Raw genomic sequence first — 25,622 nt, forward strand, 5'->3', positions numbered from 1 at the left:
AAAGATTAATAACTATACAACTCTTGTAACAAATGTTCTTAATCATTATTTGTTCATTGTGTAATTTATGTTAGCGTTCAATGATGTCACCTTCAGCACAAAACAGTCAATAATAAACCAAATAAACCAAATGTTTTTTCAATGTGAAGATCAAAAAAGCAAATTTTTGATGTCATTGAGACTATCACTATATATTGCACAGTACAAAAGAAATTTGATTGAGAGTACTTACATATTTTATAAGATTTTTATTGTCATTATATTTTTACTTCATTTTACTGCATTCATTGACTTTCTTGAAGTTTTCAGAACCTTTCAATTTAACAAAAAAAATTCCAATTTGATTTGAATAGAAAGACTAGATTGTTATTCCTTCTCAAATCAAATGGTCATCTGAATCAATATAGTTAATTTCAATTTAGGAATTGGAGATTAGTTAAGTATTATTGACCTACCAGTTTGTTTGCAGGTACCCATCCCTCCAATTCTTGGTTCCTATCAAATGAAAGAAGAGGAGCAAAATTTAAAGATTACAGTTAATCTGAAACTACATGAAAGTGTCAAAAATGGATTTGAATATTGTGAAGCACATATTCCCTTTTTCAACAGGTAATATAGGTGACAGCATCAGAAAGAATTTGTGTGCTAATATTTTCAAAGTATTGGGGAGAACAGATGAGGTAAATAGAGAAAGCACTATTTTCACTAGTTGAGGATTATAGGACTAGGAAACATTGTCTAAAAATTGGAAATCAAACCTTTCAGAAATGAAATTAAGCAACAACACAAAAGATGTATAAATTTTGAGCTTACTTAGGCAAACTGCAATTTATGCTACATTAATTGATTACATTTACATTATTCAAACATAGATTCAAGTTTTCTTTAAAAGTTATTCTTTATGGATATGGCAATCACTGATACATTGCCCATTACTCATTGTCCTTCAGAAGATGGAGGTGAGTCACTGCTTTGAACCATTGCAGCCCCACCTGCTGTAGGTGCTCCCACAGTGCTACCAGGAAGGGAGTTCCAGACTTGGATGCAGAGAAGTGAAGAAGTAGTAATGCAGTTTCCAATAAAGATGGTGTGTGATTGGCAAAGGAGCTTGCAGAAGTTGTTGTTCCCATGTGTCTGTTGTAAACATGCTGTTGGAGGAGATATGGTGTGTTGCTGCAGAGCCTCTCATTTATAGTATATACTGCTGCCAATAGGGGCTAGTGGTGGAGGGAGCAAACGTTTAACATGGTGGATGGGTACTGAGCAAGCTTTGTCCTGGATGATGTCAAACTTTTTAATGTGTTATTAAAGCCACATTCATCCAGGCAAGTAGAAAATATATGAAGTTACTTGTAGATTATCCATGATCTCATTCAATGGTGAAATAAGCTTGAGGGGCAAAACAGACCTGTTCCTTTCCAATGTTGCAATGAGTGCTTTTTCATGAAAATGAGATCAGTAATAATAATAGGAATATTGGGAATATTAGCGGGGAGGCCAGAGGAGTTCCAGAAAGTTGGAACAGTGGCACAGTCATTAGCACTGCTGCCTCTCAGCGCCAGGGACCTAATTTCAATTCCAATCTCGGGTGACTGTTTGTGAGGAGTTTGCACATTCTCCTCGTGTCTGTGTGGGTTTTGTCCGGGTGCTCCGATTTCCTCCCACAATCCAGAGATGTGCAGGTTAGGTGAACCGGCCAAGCTAAATTGCCCATAGTGTTCAGGGATGTGTAGGTTAGGTGCATTAGTCAAGGATAATAGGGTAGAAAAAAGGGTCTGGGTGGGTTGCTCTTTGGAAGGTCGTTGTGGACTTGTTGGGTCGAAGGGTCTGATTCCACACTGTATGGATTCTAAGTTCTATTCTAAGAGTCAATGTTGGACCTCTGCTAGGTTGACAAACTAACAACAACTACAGTCTTGTCAGCAGATTTGGTATCAAAGTTAGTTTGACTAATAGAGAATAGAGTGCTACAATTTCAGAAGGAGATAGGTTAAAATGGGAGAGGAGTGCAGGGAAATTGAGATGGCAAATTCCACAGTAGCAATTTTCACTAAAGAAGAAAAGATAATGGACGGTAAGACTAATGGATGGTGGAAAATTGTATGCAGTATGGTAAATCGTCCAGAGGAATGTGGTGTCCACAAGTTTGATCATTTACTTTGTGGCACATTTGATTTCTAGTAAAATGGAAAACTGCTGAGTGATCTTTATATGAAAAGATGGGGCAGTCGAATGCTGAATGAACTGGATTTTGTGAAAAGTGAATTTAGAAGCTCAGATTAGTATTGTTTTGGAAAAGCAAGACCAGCACAGATGTAAAAACATAAACTACCAGTGAGACATTTGCACTAAAGTATTTACTGTATTAGCATATTCAATTGCAAGTGAAGAGATTTTACTTGCTGTGCAGTCACATTCTGAAAATGTAACTGAAATATAAATCTCATAGAAAGAGTTTCATCTGTTGCACAATGTATTCATATGAATTCGTTTTCTGGATGAATGCCTTTTAACTTGTGCATTTTCCTTTCCATATGGAAAAAGACAGGCTATACAGGCTGTTCTTTCAACTGTTTGTTTAAGGTATTTACTTTGATAAGTGTGTAGTTAGAACCACTGCAAACAAGAATAACGTTTAGAGATAACTGTTACATTAGCAATAATGAGTCAGACCCAAACTGTTAAATAGTTTTTAAAATTATTTTTACACTTGAAACAAATAGTCATTCAATCAGTACAAGATTATTTGCAGCCACTCTTCAAGCATGGTGATTCTTTTTGAATTCGATTAGTATCTTATCTATTGTCCTCTACACACAGAATATTAGCTTTTCATTTTGCAAAGTGTGATCCTAATAATCTTTCATTCTGTTCTTACTACTCGAAACTTGGTTACGTGGCCCAATACTGCATTTTACCTTTGTCTGTATGGAAAATAAATGCTTACAAATCTGCAAACACAACTATTAAAAGTTTATTTTCTCTTTAACTGTTCCATACCTTCCAGTATTAATCAAATTTCTTTCTTGCTGTTTTCATCGTTTATGTTAATCATAGTAATGTTTTTGGCCACAAAGGCGCCTTCTAGTCCTGGGTATTGATCCTATGCTTTGAACTCAATTATCTTTCTTGACAGGCTGTAGAATATTTTTCATCTTCAAGGTAGATTACATTATGATTTTCATTAATATCAAAATTAAGTCAATTGAACTTTTTTTTCACATGAAAAATAACGTAACGTTCTGGTACTTGCAATGGAATAGTTGCAGAAGTGAAAACGTCAGAAAATGTAGTTCCACTTGAAGGTGACTGCTCTTATTTAGGTCAATATTGCTTTAAATGCTTTTTTAAAGGCAACATTGCAAAATTCCACTTCATAAAAAAAATTGAGATTTAAGTTTTGGGATTCAAAGGTAGCATGCTATATCATCACCTTTTCATAAACAATCTATTACAGCTGTTATCAAAAGATAGAATATTATTTATCATTCTTGGATTGCAGAAAGCAGCATAATAATGTGCCACTGGCCCTAATCAGCTTTAATGTAAAATCATTGGAAGATCAACAGAGATCAATTCAAAACAGTCGATTATTGAGGATTAATATACTTTGATTTATTTTGCTTCGTTACATGAAGTTTGTGTGTTGGCCTATTTCTCTGTGATTTAATTAATGGCACATTTGTTCCTAAGTTTAAATATATTATTCCTGAAGGAGGATAAATATTAAATCATTTGAAATCAAGAAGCATGTATGACTTAGAAGTCTTTCAAAAGGTACCTAGTTATTCAATTCTGTCTCTTTCATTACAGGGGTCCAATACTACACGCTGAGTGTAAGGTGAACCATGGGCAACTGGAGGTGTCACGGGAGAAAAGCTTGCTGGTCTGGGTCCTCGGTTAGTTTATTGACTGTTCCATTTCACTTAAATTTGATTCATGAAGCAAAATATCTTTTGTGTAGTAACAGATTGTAATGATTTTCCCAATGTAATTACTGCAATTTCAACTTTCTCTAATCCTGTAATATACGACATACATTCATGGCCGAAACTAAGATGCATTTAATTGTGTGTAATTCATTCAGTAACCAGCTTTTCCTATGGCCAGACAGTCTTAGTTCCAGCATATGGAATTTGGGTGTGGGGACCCTGCGGAAGCCCTTCGTAGTAGTCTCTGAAGAAATTGCCCAGGAAATGTCCTGTCCTCACCCAACAGCACTCTTTTCCCCCAACCCTCAAACCTTCAACCCTGACACCAAGAAGAGAACTGTCAGGATGGAAGTAGGGCTCCACATTTCTAAGGGAATTCCAAGGAGAATTTCCTGTCAGAAATGCTCCCTTTTGCAAAGAAGAAGGTTAGTGTGCCAATCTACGTGAGATTGCCATTTATCAGAAAATCTAGCTTAATATGTAATAGTGGAAGAAAATTGCTAAAATGTTAGGGATACCTTACTTTTCATTTGCAGCAGTCTAATGACTTTGATTTGGTCTGTACTATATAGCAGTGACATCAACGTCACTATTAAATTACACATTTATTATTCATAAAATGCCTGTGTGTTAACATGAAGAGGGAGATTATCAGTGAGGATAGAAGTAGATAAATTGTTCAAACATAAATGGAGTTGTATGCTCTGGATAGCTGAGCAGGATCTTGGCAATACTTTATTTTTTTCTAGTCAGGGAAGAGAATTGTACCTCTGGATCCTCCTGTTAAATTATACAAGTGGCAAATGTCTTCATAACACACCAAAAAGTGTATTGATTCCAACTGCTTCAACAATTGTATTAATTATATTGTAATGTTGGAATATATTACTTTGTCAAGTAATTGAATGCATTAATACTAAATCAGTGTCAATGAACCAATTTGTTTCATTTTCCATCAAAAAAGTTCATAATGATTTATCTCATTGCAAAGATTTATAATTTGACTGGTTTCTTACATATTCCTAATGTTTGATTCATAAAGGTTACTAATAATACACAGGTAAATCTATGTATTCACCAACCAGAGATTTCACATTGGCTAACTGCTTTAAAATTCAGCATGAAACAGCATGCTTTGGGAAGTTGAAGCTGTTTTGCTCTTTATTGAGCTGTAAAGTTACTGCAAAACTTTGAAGTATTGGTGTCATTAGTACTTCACTTTTGAAGGCAAATAGATCATGTTACAATGAACGTTAATTTTGGGGATCAATTATTTTGGTGAATTAGTAAGAATATTTTCTGTAATATCAAATATTACAAAATATTCAATGCATTTATTAGTATGTTTCAAATACTGTTTGCTTTATTCCATTTTTAGGTCAGAAATTCCCTAAATCTTTGGAAGTATCTTTAACTGGTATTGTAATGTTCCCTGCATTTGGCATATCAAACCATTCAGCGCAGCTAACTGATCCATTCTGCACTGGCCTTACTGCATATGTTAAGGTACGTAGATTGGGATTTACTTTGACAGATAATTATCTCAACCTGTCATTTGAAGAAATGAAATCTTAAAATGTATATGCAGTCAAACTATTTTAGACTGGAAAAATATCTTTAAATGGGACACTGTTTGCAGGCTGCCCTTCTCAATTAACAACATGTCTTATTGATAAATTTGTAATTGCCACAACTCTTCTTTAAACAGTGAGAATAAAAAGATCCATGGTAGGAAAAAAATTGCCATAACTATTAGACAGATTGACTATCAATTACAGTCTATTCATGCAGCTGGTGACTGCAATTCCATTTTAAATAATTCTGTGCTGTAAATACTCAAATCTACTCCTACATCAAGTAATTAGAAGTATGTAACTTTTTGATTTTAAATATTGACATGCTGCCAACTTCAGGTAGTCCAGCCTCCTGAATTTAGAAGTAAAATAATGTTCAGGTTAAACTTTGAGTCATAAACACATTAAATACTGCTAGTAGCTGGATTATCAAAACTATTTTTTAAAATAATAATCAGAATTTCAGAATGGCAGTGACTAGTGAGGGTCAATGTTGGGACAACAACTATTAATTTTATAAATTAACCATCCGGACAAGAAATGAGAGCATTGTTCCTAAGTTTGCAGATGACACAAAGATAGGTGGAGGGGCAGGTAATGTTAAGGAAGCAGGGAGGCTCTAGAAGGGCTTTGACAGGCTAGGAGAGTGGACAAAGAAGTGGTAGATGTAGTACAAAGTTTGAAATTGTGAGGTAATGTACTTTGGTAGGAAGAATAGAGGCATAAACTATTTTCTAAATGGATAAAGGCTTTGATAATCTAAAGCAGAGAAATGGACTTTGGAGTCCTAGTTTAGGATTCTCTTAAGATTATTACACAGGTTCATTTGGCAGTCAGGAAGGCAAATGCAATGTTAGCATTCATTTCACGAGGTCTAGAATACAAGGGAATGGATATATTGCTGAGGCTTTTTAAGGCTCTGGTCAGACCACATTTGGAATATTGTGAGTAGATTTGGACCCTGTACCAAAGGAAGGATGTGCTGGCATTGGAGGGGGGTGCAGAAGATATTTACAAGAGTGGTCCTGGGAATGAGGAGTGGTTAAGGATAAGAGACAATCTGATTGAAACTTACAGAACACTGAAAGGCCTGGATAGAGTACACGTGGAAAAGATATTTCCACTAGTAGATAGTAGGACTCAAGGGCAAGCCTCTGAATGCAGGAACGACCCTTTAGAACTGAGATGAGGAGGATTTCTTTTCCGCCAGAGTGTGCTGAATCTGTGGAATTCACTGCTGCAGAAGGCTATGGAGGCCAAGTCATTGAGGGCCTTTAAGGCAGAGAGACATTCTTGATTATTAAGGGGATCAAGGGTTATGGGGAGTAGGCAGGAGAATGGCCTAATTCTGTTCCTATGTGTTATGGTCTTAATGCCAACCAGTTACTGTAATTTAATTTCCATCTAAATGTTGATTGTTATAAGCTCTGACTACTTATAGTTATTTTCCAAAGTACACAAAATGTAACAATCTACATTTTGTGGACTGCAGCTTTATACATTCATGTGTTAGGTAACCATTTGAATGGGGTATGTCTGTAACAGAGATGAATACTTGGGGTCAATCATTCTGTTATCTCTGGTTTTAACAACTTAGTATTATTGTTTTCCTCCCATGTTTTGCAAAATGTTAGACAACATAACTTAGTCTCTCATAAGATGTCAAAGGATATCAAAGTGACTTAATTTACAGTAAGAATTAAGGATGTTATAAGATTATTTCAAATATTTAATAGAGATTGCTTAACTTTCAAAAACCTTAAAAGGAAATAATTGGACAATATCAAATAGTAAAATAGCAACATAGTAAGCACAACTATGCTTACTTTGACAGAAAAATAACTCTTTGAACAGTGCAATGAGCTAACACATATTGTTTTATTCCAGGAAATACAGATTTATTTCTGCATAATAATAGTTATATTTATGAATTTTACATTTGTTCAGTGTAGAGGACAAGATATAGCTTCATGAGAAAGGGCTGGATAAAAGTGCCATTCCATTCCATTCCTCCTTGGAAACCTGGTATGGCACAATGGTTGTGGCGGTGTACTTTAAGGTTGTCTTAGGATAAGGAAACAAAGTATAATTTATTAATGGAAATCTAATGATGGTTTAAAAAAACTCATTTTGGAATAGGTTACCAAAACGTAATTCATGCTTTTTTTACTTAAATCCTTCATATTTTGTAATACTAATATGGAAAGCTATGTAACTTAAGCAAGAGATAATTATCTCATCCTGAAGTTGGCTTGGTGTACTGGATGTACTGTCCAGCTGATTTGTTGGTATCTAAATTTCAAAGGTGCTTCGACTTCAGTTCACCCAAAAAGAAACTTATTCTGTAAGATGATAGTTGGGTTTTTGTACAACCCCGCATTATAGAAAAATCGCTTGTTAGAAGCAGCACTTAAAATGTTGGTGATGTAATGGCGTTACAACCAATACATGTCTTAAACGTTTTCGCTTTAGAAACAGTGTCCCAAATTCATCAATCGCATTACAGTGAATTTGAGTTAACAAAAGGTGCATTATAGCAGAACGACCTGTAGTTAGAAAATGAATGGAAATTTTTCAGAAGTTTTCAATGACAATTAAGTCATTTTGCTCTAAAGCTATTTGTTAATTTTTCATTTTCTTAATTTTATTTTATTTTATATCTCCAGCTTTACTTTCGAATACCAGATTATACACTGACAGGTTGTTATGTGGATCAGCATTCTATACAAGTGTATTCATCAGCAAAACCCAGAATCATCACATGTAAGGTTCTACATTTTCTTATATTGTTTGATGTATGAATATTTTTAATTGTCTGCTAGCCAGAACAGATTGTTTCCTGCAGGGGTCAGTCTTGCCTGTTATGTAGCTGAAAGCAGTGGACTCTGGTACAGTGAGGTGAAGATTTGCACGTGCATTTGCCTCATGACGTTGTTATTCTGGTATGTGACATGCAATTGCCTGATTCAACTCAAAATATGTTACTAGATTTAATCATGATTTAATTATTAAGGTAGGCAGCTTTATTGATCTTTACTTCTCCACTTCTCCAATTTGTAAACCTTTTAGCTTTGTTACTGTCCTTGTATTATCATACACATCATTATTGGCTGTCCATTGAATTGAGAATGATGTTTACACAGAATTAAAAGTGTCTGCCAAGGTTTTGTGTCTGAACAAGCCTATTCTCAACACACAGATCTTTGTGCACATGGGACAAGACGTCCTACATAATGAGATCTGGAGAGCAAGATTCGCTTCCTTTTCTTTCCTTCTCTGCCAAAGCTTTGCATTGTTGTTGTGACTCAGAGTGATACAACTTAATGGTCAGGTTGTTCCAATATTGAACAATTAGTAATAAGCACCATAAGTGAGGGCCCTCTTGTAGTACAAAGGTAGTTTCCCTGCGTCTGGACTGGGAGGCCCAGATTGAAGTGCCTGCTGCTCCAGAGATGTGTAAAAATATCTCTGAACAGTTGACAGGAAAAATAGTAAGCAGATAGTAGAAGATCTTCAAAGTGTTTTCAAATATTTTATTTGCTTATTTAGGAGTTGAGAAAACAGCATCTGCCTGGGAAGATGCTATTCAACCATTCATACAAGTTTGTAGTGAATACTGTGGGTACACTGGCATGGAGTAATGTGTGTACAAGATGGAAACCATGTGATGAAGATAGCTGTCAGTGGGGCTTTCGGTTATTGGGTCAAGGCATAAAAAATGGAAATGATCAAAAGTGGCCTGAAACGAAGAACATAATAATACAGCAGGCGTCCAGAGAGCCCCTTCTTTTGTTGATTACAGCTGAAATTTAACATCAACTCTTCAAGTCAAGATCCCTACATATTGCTTTCTGAGTACTTTATCAATATCTTAAACTGTAATATGTCACAATCTATTACTGAGACTGGAGGGTTTGAGTTAGAAGGAGAGGCTGGTTAGGCTCTGATTTTTGATGAAGCGTGGGAGGCTGAGGCTTTTAGAGGCTTATAAAATCATGAGGCCTTTAGATAAGGTGAATAGCATAGGTCTTTTCACCAGAGTGGGGGGGGTCTAAAACTAGAGGGCATAGGTTTAAGATGAGTGGTGAAAGATCTAAAAGGGACCTGAGAAGCAATTTTTTCATACAGAGGATGGTGCCATATGAAATAAGCTGGTGGTGGAAGTAGTTATAATTACAGCATTTAAAAGGGCAGATACATGGATAGGGAAGGTATAGAGGGATATCGGCCAAACGCAGGTAATAGTTCAGTTTAGGTCGGCCAGTTGAACCGAAAGGTTTGTTTCCACGTTGTATGACTCTATGACACTGATTCTATTCAGACAGAGTGTCCAGTCCATTGAAATTGGGAAAGCAGGAGTTTTGGCTGAACACTTACAGAGCTAGCTTCAAGAAGGATACAAGCATTTGTTTAACATTTCTCTCACTGAACCTGAATGATGGGTCATTGATATATTGATGGAATTTCTCTGGCACACAAAGATGTCACTGATTCACATTCCAGGTCTCACTGCACTACAGATGAGTGATTAGGACAACTAATCAGTACACTCCTAATTCTGTTAACATGGGGATGTCTTTCTTACCGACACTCACTGCCATACTTTGGATCAACTTCACCAGCTTAGCTTTTTACAATGTTGGAGCTCCTCATCAATGGTAGCCTTTTGAGAAAAGTAGTTTCCAAAGTACATTAAGTGTTTAACGTATTTCAGAGTCTCCCCTTCACATGGATGGGCGGTGGTGGAATATTTAACTAATCAGGTGTGAGTTGATATAAGTTTTGTTTCTGCAAGTTTAAAGAATAAGTCAAGTTTCTTTTATGCAGAATTGAAGAAATTGATTTGCAGCAGACTTGCAAATGGACCTTACAGTCACCTGCAAATTGTAGGTCATGTTTGTCTGTGCTGTTCAGTTTGGCTTTGGCATGGAAGCAACTGAGGTGAAAGAGTTTTCGATCAAGATTATATTTATTACTCAGACCAGAAACCTTTGATCTTTGAGTTGAATAGCATTGTCAGGTAGATTGGAAATAGTATGTAACTATCACACAACATTGTTGACCCAAGGCTGAATTCAAAGCCATCTATTTCAGGTTTCTCACTCAATACAGCTCAAAAGCAGCATTGACATATCTGTGTTGTCTGAGCTGTCTAACCATATCTTTAGTATCACGTAGCAGTTCCAATGAGACAGCTAGCTTCAGTGATCTGTTGCTGGGTCTTTTGAGTTAGTCACTGAGATAACACCGCCATACCTAGATGGAATACAGACTGACACATAAGTAACCTACCAATTCATTGTAACTTCATAAAGTATTTTCTTTTGTTTTCCCAGCCAGGGAACTACTTTCTTCTGAGTACTACATCTGGAACTCCAAAGGTGATGCACCCGTGGCCAGCAGGCCATTAGTATCCTTACGAAATTGGGAGTGAACATTTGGGCGAAATGTTTCAGAACAAAAATCTTTTTTCAAAACAAGATACAATAGTTAACTATTCAGTTATCTATTTTAAATTGTATGAAACAAAAATATATCCTAATTATAATGGTAAATTTTGATCAAGTGATGTACAATGATAAGTATTGTAAATATATTAATAAAACATGAAAAATTTGCCTGAGTGAGCCACAGTAATTATTACAAATATGATGATCTGTAACATTTTGGAGAGTTCTTTCTTGACCTGCTATCTTGAATACATTGAATAAAGGATACTGTGCTAATTCTGCAGCTAATTCAAGCAACCATTATTGTCCGTGTTGGGAGCTCCAGTCTCAACATCATACTGCCTTACTGCCAACAATTTACAGGTCGACCCTGATTCCGCAGTTTACTGTGGTCCAAACATATACCCTGGAAGCAAGGACCAGGGGGCTGCCGGGAAAGTTTGAATGGGTTTGCACCTGTCTGCAGTTTGATGCTTCCGCGATAGGTCTTGGAACGTATCCCCTGTAGGTACAGGGGGATGACTGTAGTTAAATAAGCCAGGACCTGAAACTTTGAATTTTATATTCTTCTTCTCACTCTACCCCAGTTGTAGTGTGACAGTTACCGTCTCAGCAGAGCTTAGCTATTTTAGAACATGGAGTGAACCTGGAGCTTTACAGGTAATTATATTTCAACTAATCAATTAGTAAAGTGAGTTTTTCTGGTCAATTTTTAAAATAGTTCATAGCTAATTCACTGTCTAAATAAACAGTAAAGAAAAAGGTATTCCTTTCATGTACTATTGAAGTTTGTTATTTCAGTTCTGCATTGTACAAAAGTAGTATGCAACAAACTTTTTCACCGGGAAGCAATAGATTGCTCAAACTGCAGTTCACAGACCACACATTAGATCAATACTTGTACAGTGTTTGACCAATCCAAACAAAAGAAATTGTTTGCTCTGCATCAAAGAAACTTTTAAAAAGTCACCTGTTTTCTTTTCTCTCCAGTCTTTTTATTCTGAACTGACTTCCCCCAGTATACTCATTACAAGCACAAGTTTATTTCTGAACTCTACAAGTGTTGTTCCTTAGCTTACTTTCAAATGTTGTGCTAAAAGGTGTCACAAATAGCTGCCCCTGCTGTTTCTTCTTTCCCGTGGCAAAGCTCCACTCACTCATTACTTGATAGCACAGACGATACCAGAAACAATTTTATTTATTTGTGGAATTTGGGCTTCATGGCTGGGCCAGCATTTATTGCCAATTCTGAGTTGGTGAGCTGCCTTCTTGATTTGTCACAGGTAGACCTACAATGCTTTAGGCAGGGTTTGCCAGGCTTTTGACCCAGCAACACTGAAGAAACAGTGATGTATTTCTATGTCTAAATGGTAAGTAGCTTGGAAAGGAACTTGCAGGCAGTGATATTTCTATGCATCTGCTCTCCCAGTCCTTCTATCCAAATAAGCTGCTATCAAACATTTTCCCATTGTCAATATTTAGTGACATTAAAAAATATATCCAACAAGTATGTTTTGACTTCCTTTCTTCCAGAACAGTTGAAAGAAGAGGAGCTTTCAGTGGAAAAAAAATGCTTGCAGAGTTAAGCTGTTCCTCATTCGTGATATATTAACGAATGAATTTAACCCTTCACCATGGCTAAGTGATCATTGCACAGTTTGATATTGAGTTGGCATCTTAACAGATGTTACGTTCGCCCATTGTACTGCAAAGGCTGCAGACTGTCATAGATAAGTGAACATTCATGAGTCACGCAATTACTGCCACTCCAAGCAATGTTTCCTCTCCACCAGTTGTCAGATGACTTGACCATAATCTTGTGATGAAAAGAGAACTGCAGTGCACTACGTCAATGTTTGTCTTCCAATCATTTGTACTGATTTCATAATAGCCTCAAGTCTTTTTAAAAAGTCATATATGAGACAAAATGAACACGTTTTAAATAGCCCATGCTACCCACTTTCGCCAAATAGTTACTGTTGTTGCAAATGAATACATTTACCTAAACACAATTAACATGTCATTCCCCACTATTCTAATATCATTCCCTTTGTCATCAAAACACATTTTAAAGATCTTTTTAATTATACACAAATACCCTTAATTCTGAGCAGCATGTGAAAGGGAATTATTTTTCCTGAATCTGCATTTCAGTACAATTACATTTTGTATCATAGGCCTAATATAAATTAAATTGAATATTGCTTTAAATTTGCAGTGTTTAGTCTTTTTGTGTGGATTAGAAATGGTAGACTATCAATAACATGGCAATATAGGTATTTTATTAACACACTCCAGTCTTTTGTAAAGAGATGGATTAAGGAGTGAGATTTGAAAGCCAGATGAGTTCTGTGTTAATTTATTTTGAAATATTTCCTCCATAATAGTCACGCCTCCAGAAAAAAAAGTGAACAAATGAGAAGGCCGATGCCATCTGCAGGTTCGGCTTACCCTCCATCAGGCCTCTAAGGAAACAAAGAAGGCAGGAGAGAAGCCCATACTTTTTACCTTTTGTGGTCAGCTGATCCCACTGAGTTGCTTTTGGTCATGTCTGGAAATCTTCTACTTCAGAAAGGTTTTTTTTTGAAGGCTGAGTCTGTTTCCAGTTTGGTAGGTGACCTGTTTTGTGTTTTCAGTGTGTCTGGGAACTCCTTAGTGTAATTAGTGACCTTTGAACTCTGAAGCTAATCCTGAGCTGTTTTGTATTCCTTACCCATCTTTAAGGCTGGTCTTCTCTCTTTTTCAGTATCCGTTGCCACAATTAAAGAAGAAACAGCTGCATTTCAAAGGGATTCCGATTCTAGAAGCTTAATCGTGATTGACAAGGCCTTCTTATTCTAGGCAATAAGAAAACTCTGGGAGTCCTTTCTTCTGCTGAAACTTCAATCATTTTCAAAAATTCTCATTTGGATTTCATTCTATTCCTTTTATAACTATTCTGCTATACAATTTTACAAAGTTGAAAGATGCTTAGTATTTGCAGTATATATGAATTGCATTCATCCCAAGATTGGTGCCAGACCTATATTGTTGATGGGGAGGAAGCTAAAATCCATTTAGCTTCACAACACGGTTATAAAACATTGTGCAAATCCTGCAGACGGTCTTCTGTCACAACACTTTTATCTATGTACATAAAAGTAGCTTGCAGCATGGCATTCTATAAGCTAAAATGTCCAGGAAGTGTGCACATTAAAGCTACTGTTTTAAGCATTTTCACGGCTTTTTTGTACAGAAGCCTGCATTTTAAAAGATACTTTGTCATGTTGAGAAGTTGTAAGTAGATTAGTAAATGAATTCTGGAGCATAACCTTGTTTTTTTTAACTCAACTGTACCTATTCAGTAATTATATTTAAATACATCAGTTTTGGTTGTTGTAATATGTGTTTTACGTTAGTATCTGAGACAAATTAACATTTAACAAAAGTTAAACTTGCTTTTATGATTAAAAAGATAATCTTTCTTTTTCTCCCTCTTCTATCCCAAATCACCACTGCCATCATCAAAGCAGCAAAAGAAATCAATCATCTTCTAATGTAGTCAGATCTTCGGTATTTAACTAACGTGATTATTTCTTGAGCTTCAGGTGTATTCTTCCACAAGGGTTACTGGATAGTGTCTGTTGTGAAAAGGCTGATAGATATTTTCCCTAATCCAGGCAAGGAGGGTAATTATCAATCATAAAATGCCATGCCGCTGCCCCAACCAATTCAGTGTTGGACTGGCATAGAATAACAAATGGAAGTGAATTAATTAAGTGAGCTATTGACACAATAAATAAAAACGTTTAACGGAACATATTTTGATAAATTCATATGTTCAAGTTCCAACTGAACTAATTTTTTAAAATTATGTCAGGAGATCCAAGATCATTCATGCTGACTAAAAACTTCAGCAGAAAAAGAATGAATTTCGTGATTTGAGTGGAACATATATATGATTGCCAATTTTATGGAAGAACAATACTTGCATTTTGAATTAATTGACAAACTTTATAGACAAATGATTTAAATATGAACCTATTAATTTCCTTTTGTACAATGATACATCTTAAGTCTCTGGCTTTAGTAATTTTCACTGTCTTAAAATTTATAACCTAAATCTTCCCTATTATTAATGCAGTACAAAACTTGGAGTTGCAATTGACATGCATAAAATTGTGGTAATATATATCCTTTATTGAGATAAAACCATGAGGCCATTATATTGTCTGCAAACTATTTATATGCGTTCAAAATTAACTTTGAAATAAAACTATTCTCAGTGAGGCTGAAAAGTATTGCTGACCACAAGGTGAGACCTTGCATCAATGTCTTAAATCAATCCAAATGTCAATAATGTACTCATGATTTGGAGATGCCAGTGTTGGGCTGGGGTGTACAAAGTTAAAAATCACAACACCAGATTATAGTCCAACAGGTTTAATTGGAAGCACTAGCTTTTGGAGTGCAGCTCCTCCACAGCCACCTGATGAAGGAGTGGCGCTCTGAAAGCTAGTGCTTCCAATTAAACCTGCTGGACTCCAATTTGATATGGTGTGATTTTTAAGTCGATAATGTAAATTATTTCAACGATGAACTCCACCATTTCTAAACTATTTTAATTCCAAAAAGCAAAGAACTGCAGATGCTGAAAATCTGAAACAAAAACAGAAATAGCTGGTGAAACTCAGCAGGTTTGGCGGCATCTGTGGAGAGAAAGTAAAGTTAAAGTTTCAGGTCCCTTACAGCTCATTTTGCAAGAGGGAAAGGGCAAATAACTTCCACGCCACCTCTTCGTTCTCCATTATCAGTTGGCTTGATTGGTCTACCTTTCCATCATCATCCAGTCAAATCTTTCCTGTTTGAAGATGTTTAATTCTATCGGTTGACTTGACATAAAAGTTTCTCATGCATGAACTTTATCTTCCGTGTCTTGATGTTTGGTCCCCATATTACCCTGGCACGTCATTTCCAGTACAGAGTATACTGCATGCCGTGCTGCTTTCTGAATAAATACCTAATGTCCAGATCGAATTTTGTCAATATAAATATTTAATTATTTGCATCTTATTTGTACCCCTTTTCTAAGCCGCCAGTCAAGCTGTTCCTCTCTTCATAAAATTCTTAAATACTCAACCCTTTCCTAATCAAACCCAGTCAATGCTGTTACCATTTTTTTGTTTAATCCATGTTGTGCATATCCAACCTCTAAAAAAATTAGGACTAGCTCTGGTGGGATTACAGCTACATAAAACCATCCGAGAGCACACTTAACAAAAAAGCCTAAATGTGTACCTCTTGATGTAGCTTCTATGTGGGACCTTTCAATATGCAAAAGTTAATTCGCGTCCGATCGTACAATGGTATTATCCACAAAAAGTACAAATTCACAACAGCTCAACAACGTAAAATAAGATGTATTTGAAAAAGGAAGACAGTTAACAAAGATGTTGAAAAACAATTAACATTGTTCAGATTTCAGGGACCTTTTGGGATTACATCTTAAAAGCCAGCAAATCAGATTTGCAGCAACTGAAAGTGAAACTGATACTTCCTTTACGAAAGTTTGCAATACTATCCAATTCGAGCCATCGTCCAGTCAGTTTGTTGTATTATCAGGTTAGAATACATGAAGGAATGTTATCTGTTTTCACAAAGAGGACCGCAACTAAAAGAAAAGTTAAATGTTAGCTGAATTCTGAACCTTTTAACCTGGCTCAAGCCTGTTGCTCCCTGTTATGCAAATACCTTAAAATCCCCTTGTTTAGTTCAGTGGAAATAATTTTTTGAATGACAGGTTTACTTTGTGTGGATTCAATTGGTGATTAATCCCCCTTTGATCTAGGGTATTTTGCTAAACTACCAGTTACCTCTTCTGACAGAGTGCAACTGAGATTAGGGAGATCATTGGAATGCTATCAGGGTGTAGGTTTATTTTCCATAACCTCTAAGAGCAAGGGCGAGGAAAGCAATCTATTTGTAGGATTTGATGCTGTGCGGCGTTGTCAATGGAGTCAGGAAGCTGATTGTATTTATTTTAACACTGCAACTGTTTTTTTCACACAAACAAGGCAGATTTTTTGTTAACATTGCACATCCTTGTTGATTGGGCAGTTATGTCAACACTCAAACCAATTTGGTGAAGGGAATAATGTTCCGTGTTCATCTCAAACATAAAACTGTCAATGTATTCCTTTAGCCTCATCAAGAAGTGAGCAGATTTCCCCTTCAAATAGCTGTCGAGTTGATGTAAAAGTAGCATGGTGAAGATAAAGGTTTTAACGAGTTGAATAATCAAAGCCTAGATTGTAAAACGTGTTTCGTGCATGCATTCCCGTTATTTTCACTTGCAGTTTATGGAGAACGGCACAACTAACGCCATCCTTCATTCCACTGTCACAGACATTCAATAAGCATTGCCTTGTAAAACTTTTATTTAAAGAGATCTTGATTTCTCAATTCCAGTTTTAATTCTCAATTCCAATTCCAATTCCTTTTCCACATTAGAGGAACTGCAAATTTCTAGCTGAGATTTGTGTCATAAATGTGTGAATTGCCATTTTTGCTAACAGGCGGTTATAACATATTGAATGACGAGAAAATGTTTGAAATATTTAGCTCACTGGCAACATCCAACTCTGTTGAAATGATTTCTGAGAATTTGTACCTAAAAAACGATCAAAGATTTTTTTAAAATTTCAAATTATAACATTTTTAAATATACCTACAATGCTAAGATGTTTCTTTGTGTGATTAGCTTTGTTTGAATCAAAGAAGCAGCTGTAATGTTAAAATATGAACAAGCATTAATGCAACTTTAAAAAAAAGATAAATTTGAGAAACAATAAACCAATGGTAAATTGTCCCATTTCTTGTCAGATAGATTTTCCTAGTTTTTGTTGCACAAAGCATGTTCTGATAATGTATATGTATTATTGTATATATGAATTCTTTATCACAGCCAGACTCCAGGAAAGGCAATAAACACTGGCAAATGAAGCTTAAAGGACACTGACCTAGGTTATTTTTGTACACTTTCACGTTATTTATTATTATAGGGAGGCACTGGGAAGAGACATTTCCTCGTTCCCTGCACCATTCTTTTGCAAAAATAGATGATGGAATATTAAGCAGCTGGAAAGAGGAAAACACCTCAAGAAGGAAAATCATGATGTCCATACAATGCACATCATGGCAGTTCATAGTAACGTTAGCAAATTCAAGCACAGGCTGCATGGCTAAGAAAGCAAAACATAAAAAAATACAATTTTGCTGTTTAATTAATTTCTGCTGAAGTCATTTCCCACTTGTCACAGGACTGAATAATGACCTCTCATATTTTTCTTCACAGAATATACACAAGGCAATTTGTGTCCTGAACATTATCCAACTCACTCCATCTCTTGTACTGGAAGAGGCAACAGCTAAATCTAAATTTGAACAATTGCTCAGAAAGAAAGATAAATAAGCAGGAGGAGGGGAAAAGCTGATCATTCACAAGTTTTAGATGCTTGTTTATTCCTTCTGTGTGATGTCAAAGAATGAATAATTTGTTGGTATTTTTGAAAAGTTAATGTATTACATCAGATCATGACTGGTAAGAGAAGATTATAGCTGCTATTATTATGTACTGTAGATGTATAACATTTTAACAGCTGTGTTTAAAGGAATAACCATGTAAAAATGAGTTAATGAGTTAAAACATAAATTGCTGTGGTGAAGCATAGAGGTTAGATAACAATCTGATCTCATGTGAAGGCTTTTTTTTCCCTCATTTAGGTATGTTTAATTTATTACTTGGGGTGATTTGTGAATTTGTATTAACTTAAACACACACTACAGAAATTGAACCTTTATGTTACCAGTTACAATGACAAGAATTTGTGATGCAAGTAAAAGTTTATCAAATATATGTTTGGGTGGAAGCGATTATTTGCTATATGGAAGATGCCAAGTATGTAGGAATAACATTAGAATTATTTTTATAAAATCATTTTATTTGAACGACCTTGATTTGTATTCAATATTCAATGCCATTTATAATTATTCAAAGTGCTTGAATGTATCACATTAAAGAAAGTAAGTCTCCACTGTAGTTTAAAAGAATAACATTTATATAACACTTTTCAGATTCGTAAAATAACTCAAACTGCTTCAAAACCAATCCATTGATTTATTCCACTTTGTAGACAAACCTGAAGCAAGTTTTCTGAGCAGCAAAATCCTACACATATCAATGAGATAGATAGGTGGCCAGCTAATCTGATTTTGTAATTATCATGGAAGAATGAACGTTAGCAAGAGCACTAAGAGAATCTTTCTGCTTATGTTCAGACTATGTTGTTAGATCTTTTGCATCATTTCAATTCGATCTTAGTTTATACTCCAACTAAAGGAAAACACTTTAGATATTGCACCATTCCTTCAGCACAGCATTGACATACCAGATTTACGTGCTCAAGTTTGGAGTGGAGGTTAAGTCCATGATTTTCTGATTTAAATGTCACAGTGTAATCAAATAGTCAAGCTAATGCTGCACCTATTCAGAATAATCATTGCAGTGAAATAAAATAATTCTTCAGTTCCGTTCAAGATAGCAGCTTTGAAACATTTGTTTGTCCTTTCTGTTGTGATATAGTGCACTTTGCTCAGTTTACAGTTAAAATTAGGTACTTTCCCCAAGAAATATACTTTGCACTTTAGGCAGCATTTGCAACTGTTAACTCTGGAAAAGTTTCCTCAGTCAGAGGGCAGAATTGTACAAAGACATTGGATATAGTTTGTTAGTTTCTTAAATGACTCATCATGGGATTAGAATATCGGTGAATTACATCTTCAATATGTTACATTTGCAATTGAAATCACCAAACTTTTCAGTCTTCTGGTAACTTGTCGACAAATAAAACAAGGTAAGAATTTAGAATAAGAAATTCTTACATTTAAACAATGTTTCGTTTCGAGAAATAGAACTGAACTAACTGAATAAAGATATCACTTAACATTTATTCTAATGTAATCTTTACTCCGAGTAAAATGTCAAATAAAGTGATGGAGTAGATTTTAACAAAAGATATCACAATGGCAATAAATAGGCTAAACATTAGTATTGAAAAACAGCCTTCAGTTTTGTTCAAGAGCTTAATTAAGATGATTGGTGCTTGATCCCAACAGAGGCATTATTGTTCGCAACATCTTCTCACAAAATCATGTATTTTCTATTTATCTTTAACATAGTTTGCATCCGGCAATGTTACAATATTTGAGATTCTGAAGAGAAAAAAATGAAGAAGTGCAAAGAATTATGATGCATGTATAGTCATGATTTACTCCTGTGTTAACCTGTGATTGAATTCTAACAATTTAACAAAAGTTGCTCATAAAAAATACACTTGGAATTCTGTGAAGATCTCTCATAGGAAATCAGCCAAAACACACAGAAATGCAAAGCCTAATAAGACTCTCAGCAATTCTTGTATCAAACTAGCAATATGTGACATAAATAGTATGTAAAATTGGAGGTGTTTTAGAGTTATGTTTGTAAAGGCTAAATTAATATTCACATTTTAATAACTGCACATGGTATCAAATCATCCAAAATGTTTGGTTAAAATATCATTTTGGACTAAAGTGTTCAAAATATTATTTTTGCTTCTATGTTCATGAACCAGCATTTTAAGGCTTCATTTGAAGAGTTTATTTCAGGAACAATTACATTTTGAGCTTTGAAAGGCAGTTCTGTAAATGATATTCCTTTTGTTTGACTGCAGTTTATCATTCCAAATAACACTGTTTCCCAAGTTGCATGCATCAATCCTTTCTTTCACTAAACATATAGGATTCAGTTTTCTTCCTTCACATTTTAATGTCTCCAGTTCCATGTTGTTTTTGAAATCCGCACACAAACCCATAGATTATGTCTCATTCTTGAACTCTCAGATATCATGTACCAGGCCTTTCAGCAAATAAAGTCATCAAAATGACAGCAAGCCAAATTGAGAGCCAAAACTCTAAATCACAAAATTAGTTTCTGTTGCAAATAGCATTACAAAATTTGTAAAATTTTTGAAAATATTTAATGATATGTGATCTTTAAAAAAAAGTTAATATATAAATACAAATATGTCATCAAAACCCAAATTCAATTATTTTAATGTGAAACACATTATTGCCACATATAACCTTGATAGACAGTATTTGTGTTAGAGATCACTTGTCATATCCTGTCATGGGTGAAAACATTGTTTACCCTTTTTTAAACTTGGTTTCACAAGATTACTTCCTAATGGATGTGGTTACTTTGAATCTTATCAATTTCCATTTTATCACAACCACATAGAAATGGTGGCAGAGAGTCAGCACAGGTCATTTATAAGAGGTCTAACCTGACTAGATTTCATAATTTTTAAAAAGAAAGATGTACCTGGCCTCTCCAATGACTGAAATGTTTGCTGTTTGTTTCATTTATAATTAGAGCCAGATAATTGACAGTGAGTGACAACTAGTAGAATGCTGATGTATTACTGCATGTTTTTGTATATATTGAAATATGTCATTAAATCTTAAAAAGGGCCATTGTCACTTAAACATTCCAGCTTGAAAATCTTAGATTTCTGCAAGTTCCTGCCAATTATAGAATCATTACTGTCATACAGCATGAAAACGAACCCTTCGGTCTAACTCATCCATGCTGACCAGACATCCCAAAATGCCAAGGTTCCATTTGCCAGTATTCAGCCCATTTCCCTCTAAACCTTCCTGGTCTTAGAAGAGATACCTTTTAAATGTTGTAGTTGTTGCAAAGGTACTACACATAGGGAGAAGCCATTGGTAACTTTCACATGAATTAAATTGGTGTAGAGTTTCAAGACTTAATTTGAATTTTATCACAGAAATTATTCAAGACCATCCCAGTGGCAGATTTATATGGCCCCTCGTTTACAATTGTGCCTCTTTTAAATATCACTTGCAAACCCCACTTAACTATTTGTGGAATTGAATAGCAAATTGTCTTCTACTTTAAAAAACCCTTAAAAATGGCATACCGGGAGTGACAAATACTGTTAAATTCTGCATGGTTGCCAGTTTGCCATCTGTCCTCGATGGCAGAATTCTGCACCAGTCTTGTCTGTCCTCTAGTGGCACATTTATGGCACTGCAGCATGCAAATCTCAACTACAACTATTTACAGGAAGAATCTGCTTGTCACCACCTTTTGTTAAAATAAATACTTCCGTTTCAATGACATCGTGGAATAATGGCCTACACGAGTCAAGAATTTCTAGATTTTAAACCAAATATTTTTGATAACATAGGGCACTCAATAAATGGTCAGTGACTAAAATAATAGTCACTGCTATCCATACCACAGTTAAAGTGTCATTAAACCATGGCTATCACTTGTTATAGTATATAAATTAATATGAAACATAATCATGTACCTTGAAATAAACGGGGTTTATAGGTATGTTGCATCTCTTTTCAGTTTCTGTCACATCTTCTGGACCATTCCATCAAAGGTAGTTAAAAACCTGAGGAAAAACATCTATCATCATGTAATCAGTTGTAATCGCATTTGCTTTTCATACAGATTTGACTTCTGGTCCCTCTCCATGAAATTGCTATGGGAATCAGAGCTAATTTCCAAAATAACACTCCACTAAGCATTGCTATAAAGGTGTGCTATTCAGAAACAGACTTCTTTCCACTCCAAGTGTTTTAACCTTCCAATAATTCCTGACTCCAGTTGGGACTTGGTACCCTGACCACCAGTTGCCTCTCTCTCTCTACCTCATCCAAAGTGTTCAGAATGGTAGGCAGCTCTTGGCCATTAAAATGCTATAAATGTTGTAATTGTCAGATACTATTTTGCATACAGATATGGTGCAAGTCACTTTGGAGATAAATCCCATTTTGTTCTCATTCATATTTTAGCAGGTGGCATTGTACAACTACTGGCAACTGGAATTATAGATGATTTTTTCTTCCTGATCCTGGAACTAGACTAGAAAAGCCTTTGCCGGGTTTTAGTCATGATCCTTCAACTTAGTGCAGAGTGTAGATCAAACATGGGACCTGAGTCTGTATGGTTCAATGCAAAGCCTCTCAGTATATTGATTCAGCATGCCATCGCAATGCTAAATAATGTTTTATTTTTAGCTAACTTCTGTTTGAGGACCATTTAGATTTACATTTTTTAAAACTTTGCTTAAAGTTGGCATTACACCTTGTAATTTATTGATATTGATGAATTTGCCTTAATTCCTGTTTCTTTTAAACACACCCTTGAAGGAGATGCTGTGTTGAACATAAATCATGATCTGGTGCTCATTATAAAAGCCAAAGGGGCAGGAGGTTGTTTGTATTGTGCTTGTTTTTTTAGATACACAAAGGCACAACATATGCAAACTTAGCAGTGAGTTGCCCCACACAGATTTAGTAGGGGATCACCTACCTGCTCTGGTTTCATCTTATTGTACTGCTATAAAGTGTCTACAGATGTTTTATACAAATATATGTTTGAACAGTGAAATAATAATGCAAATTGCTTTTTTCTGTTCTAAAAGCTTCAGCACCCACTGTGAATGCCAACTAAGATAACAGCTTAGAGACTGAGCTTAGATATAAAAATGTCCAAAGTGACCTCTGTGAATGCAACCTGCCATTTGACAGTAAAAGCAGAATGTTATAGATGGCTGAAATGTGAAATAAAAACAGAAAATGCTGCAGATTTTCAGAAGATCCAGCAACACCTGTGGAGAAAGAAACAGGGTTAACCTTTTGAGTCCAATCCAAGTTCTGAAGAAGGGTCTCTGGACTCAAAACACTTCTCAAACATTTTTTGATTTTGTGACAGTTGATAAAGATACTGTCACAATTTAACACATTATGGTAGATAGCTGCTGACCCTCAATGAATCATGCCTTGTAAACAAAAGATTACTTTTATTTAAATCTCTTTAGAGTTTAACATTAAACATTAGTATTTTTAACACACTTTAACATTTAACATTAGTATTGTTTTTCTGGATTTCCAGATTGTCATGTTTCTTTCCCATCTGTAATGAAGTCTTATCTTTTCTAATGTTTACAATCCATTCAGATTGATAGGATCCAATGCCATGTCCATGTTCTTTGATTGTTTGGAGATGGAGTTATCAATGGAGATGGAGTTATCATTATCAATGGAGTTATGCAGGATGAGAAAGTCTCTTTTCTGGTTGTCTTGGCTATCTAGGTGGTCCAGGCATAGATCTATATCTGATCACTGACGGTCAGAAGTGGCTCATGCAGTGGCCTAGATTATCAGGATCAGGCTACAGCTTGAGTTTACTCAGATTTCCAGATCTTGGATGCAAAAGTAAATAGCTAATAAAGATCTGAGCATTTATCCTGACAAAGTAGATGAGACAAGACAGACAAATATTTACGTTATAGACAAGCATTGATAGCTACAGTTATATTAGCTGCAGATTGAAACTTGTTAAAGACTGGAAATGCTTGAATGAAATCAAGTGGATTGGACAATGGCAATGGATATTTTCCTCAACCTAATTCTCTGAAATCTCATTACTAAAGGTATTCAGGCACGTAGTACAGCACCATCATTTATTCTTTTGCTTTAGACCAAAGTCTCCATGAGTCATCAAGATGGCAACATTCTTTGACTTAAACAACACAAAAGAGCTTATACTCTATAAATTTCTATTCAATAGAATTAAGTGGTCTTGATTGAGAACATGAACTTTGCATTTAAAACTGCTTATAATAATCTTTTTATAGGTTACATTATTTACAGTTGTAATATTTAGTGGAAATATAGAATCTTGGATATATCTGTTAAGTCCTAGAAAGCCACCCAAATACTATGTTACAATCATTCTGATATGATGTGCAGGTGTCGGTGTTGTACTGAAGTGGACAAAGTTAAAAATCACACAACACCAGGTTATAGTCCAACAGATTTATTTGGAAGAAGCAGTGCCTCGAAAGCTAGTGCTTTCAAGTAAATCTGTTGGACTATAACCTGGTATTGTGTGATTTTTAACATCATTCAGATAGTAGTGCATTTAAAAAAAAACAGCAGTTATTGACTGGAACATTGTATTAAAAATAACAACTGGCTATAATTACTCACTGAATTAAACATCACAGGAGTTTCTAGAGTCTGCATTTGCACAGTTAAATATGAAAATCAAGAAATTGTGCCCAATTTGCCCTGCTCCTCCATAATATTCAACAGTGGAAACTCTTGGTCAGATTTGGCATTCAATATAAGGGAGGGCATCTGGTTGTGATGCTTACCAACTAGACAAACATTGCACTTACCAGTAAATGTTACGGCTTGTCTATTCAGGTAAAAGAAAAGTTTCACCTCCTGGCACTAAAAATTTACAATTAAAAACAGATAATCTAATTCCTTAATTATTAATACCTTTAAAATTAAATTTCTTAACATTTTTCTTCCTATTTAATTTCTCTAAGTCCCACCTTCCTTTCATCTACATTGTTCCATATTCTGAACGTGATTTGACAGAGAATATTTAATCCAATCTCATACTACTTGGTTTGGAACTTGCACCTCTGAGATTTCTTCACTCTATTTGAAGAACCTATTATTTCTTGAACTGTTTAGCCAGATTCCAGACAGTGCTGTGCTTAAAAATTTCTCTGGTAACTGTAAATTGC

The 25,622-nt window shown here is 35.3% G+C and overlaps 1 protein-coding gene and 1 long non-coding RNA gene across 3 annotated transcripts in view; one reads left to right on the forward strand and one right to left on the reverse strand.

Moving 5' to 3' along the window:
* The first annotated feature begins 439 nt into the window (after nucleotides 1-439).
* Nucleotides 440-11,393, forward strand: LOC122553631 (AP-5 complex subunit mu-1-like). The gene is made up of 5 exons (XM_043697737.1): nucleotides 440-609; nucleotides 3,814-3,899; nucleotides 5,311-5,438; nucleotides 8,173-8,269; nucleotides 10,843-11,393. Exons 1-5 carry the CDS (start codon nucleotides 503-505, stop codon nucleotides 10,938-10,940), a joined length of 516 nt encoding a protein of 171 aa, XP_043553672.1. The 5' UTR covers nucleotides 440-502; the 3' UTR covers nucleotides 10,941-11,393.
* A 6,862-nt stretch (nucleotides 11,394-18,255) lies between these two features.
* LOC122553633 overlaps nucleotides 18,256-25,622 on the reverse strand; it is a 59,697-nt gene continuing 52,330 nt past the window's right edge. For both annotated transcript variants that reach the window (XR_006312774.1, XR_006312775.1), the window contains exons 3-4: nucleotides 22,377-22,466; nucleotides 18,256-20,205 (exon numbers count right to left, since the gene is read on the reverse strand). This is a non-coding gene — a long non-coding RNA (uncharacterized LOC122553633). The remainder of the gene's footprint in view (nucleotides 20,206-22,376; nucleotides 22,467-25,622) is intronic.

The sequence above is a fragment of the Chiloscyllium plagiosum genome, chromosome 10, assembly GCF_004010195.1.
Source record: "Chiloscyllium plagiosum isolate BGI_BamShark_2017 chromosome 10, ASM401019v2, whole genome shotgun sequence".
Lineage (NCBI taxonomy): Eukaryota > Metazoa > Chordata > Chondrichthyes > Orectolobiformes > Hemiscylliidae > Chiloscyllium > Chiloscyllium plagiosum.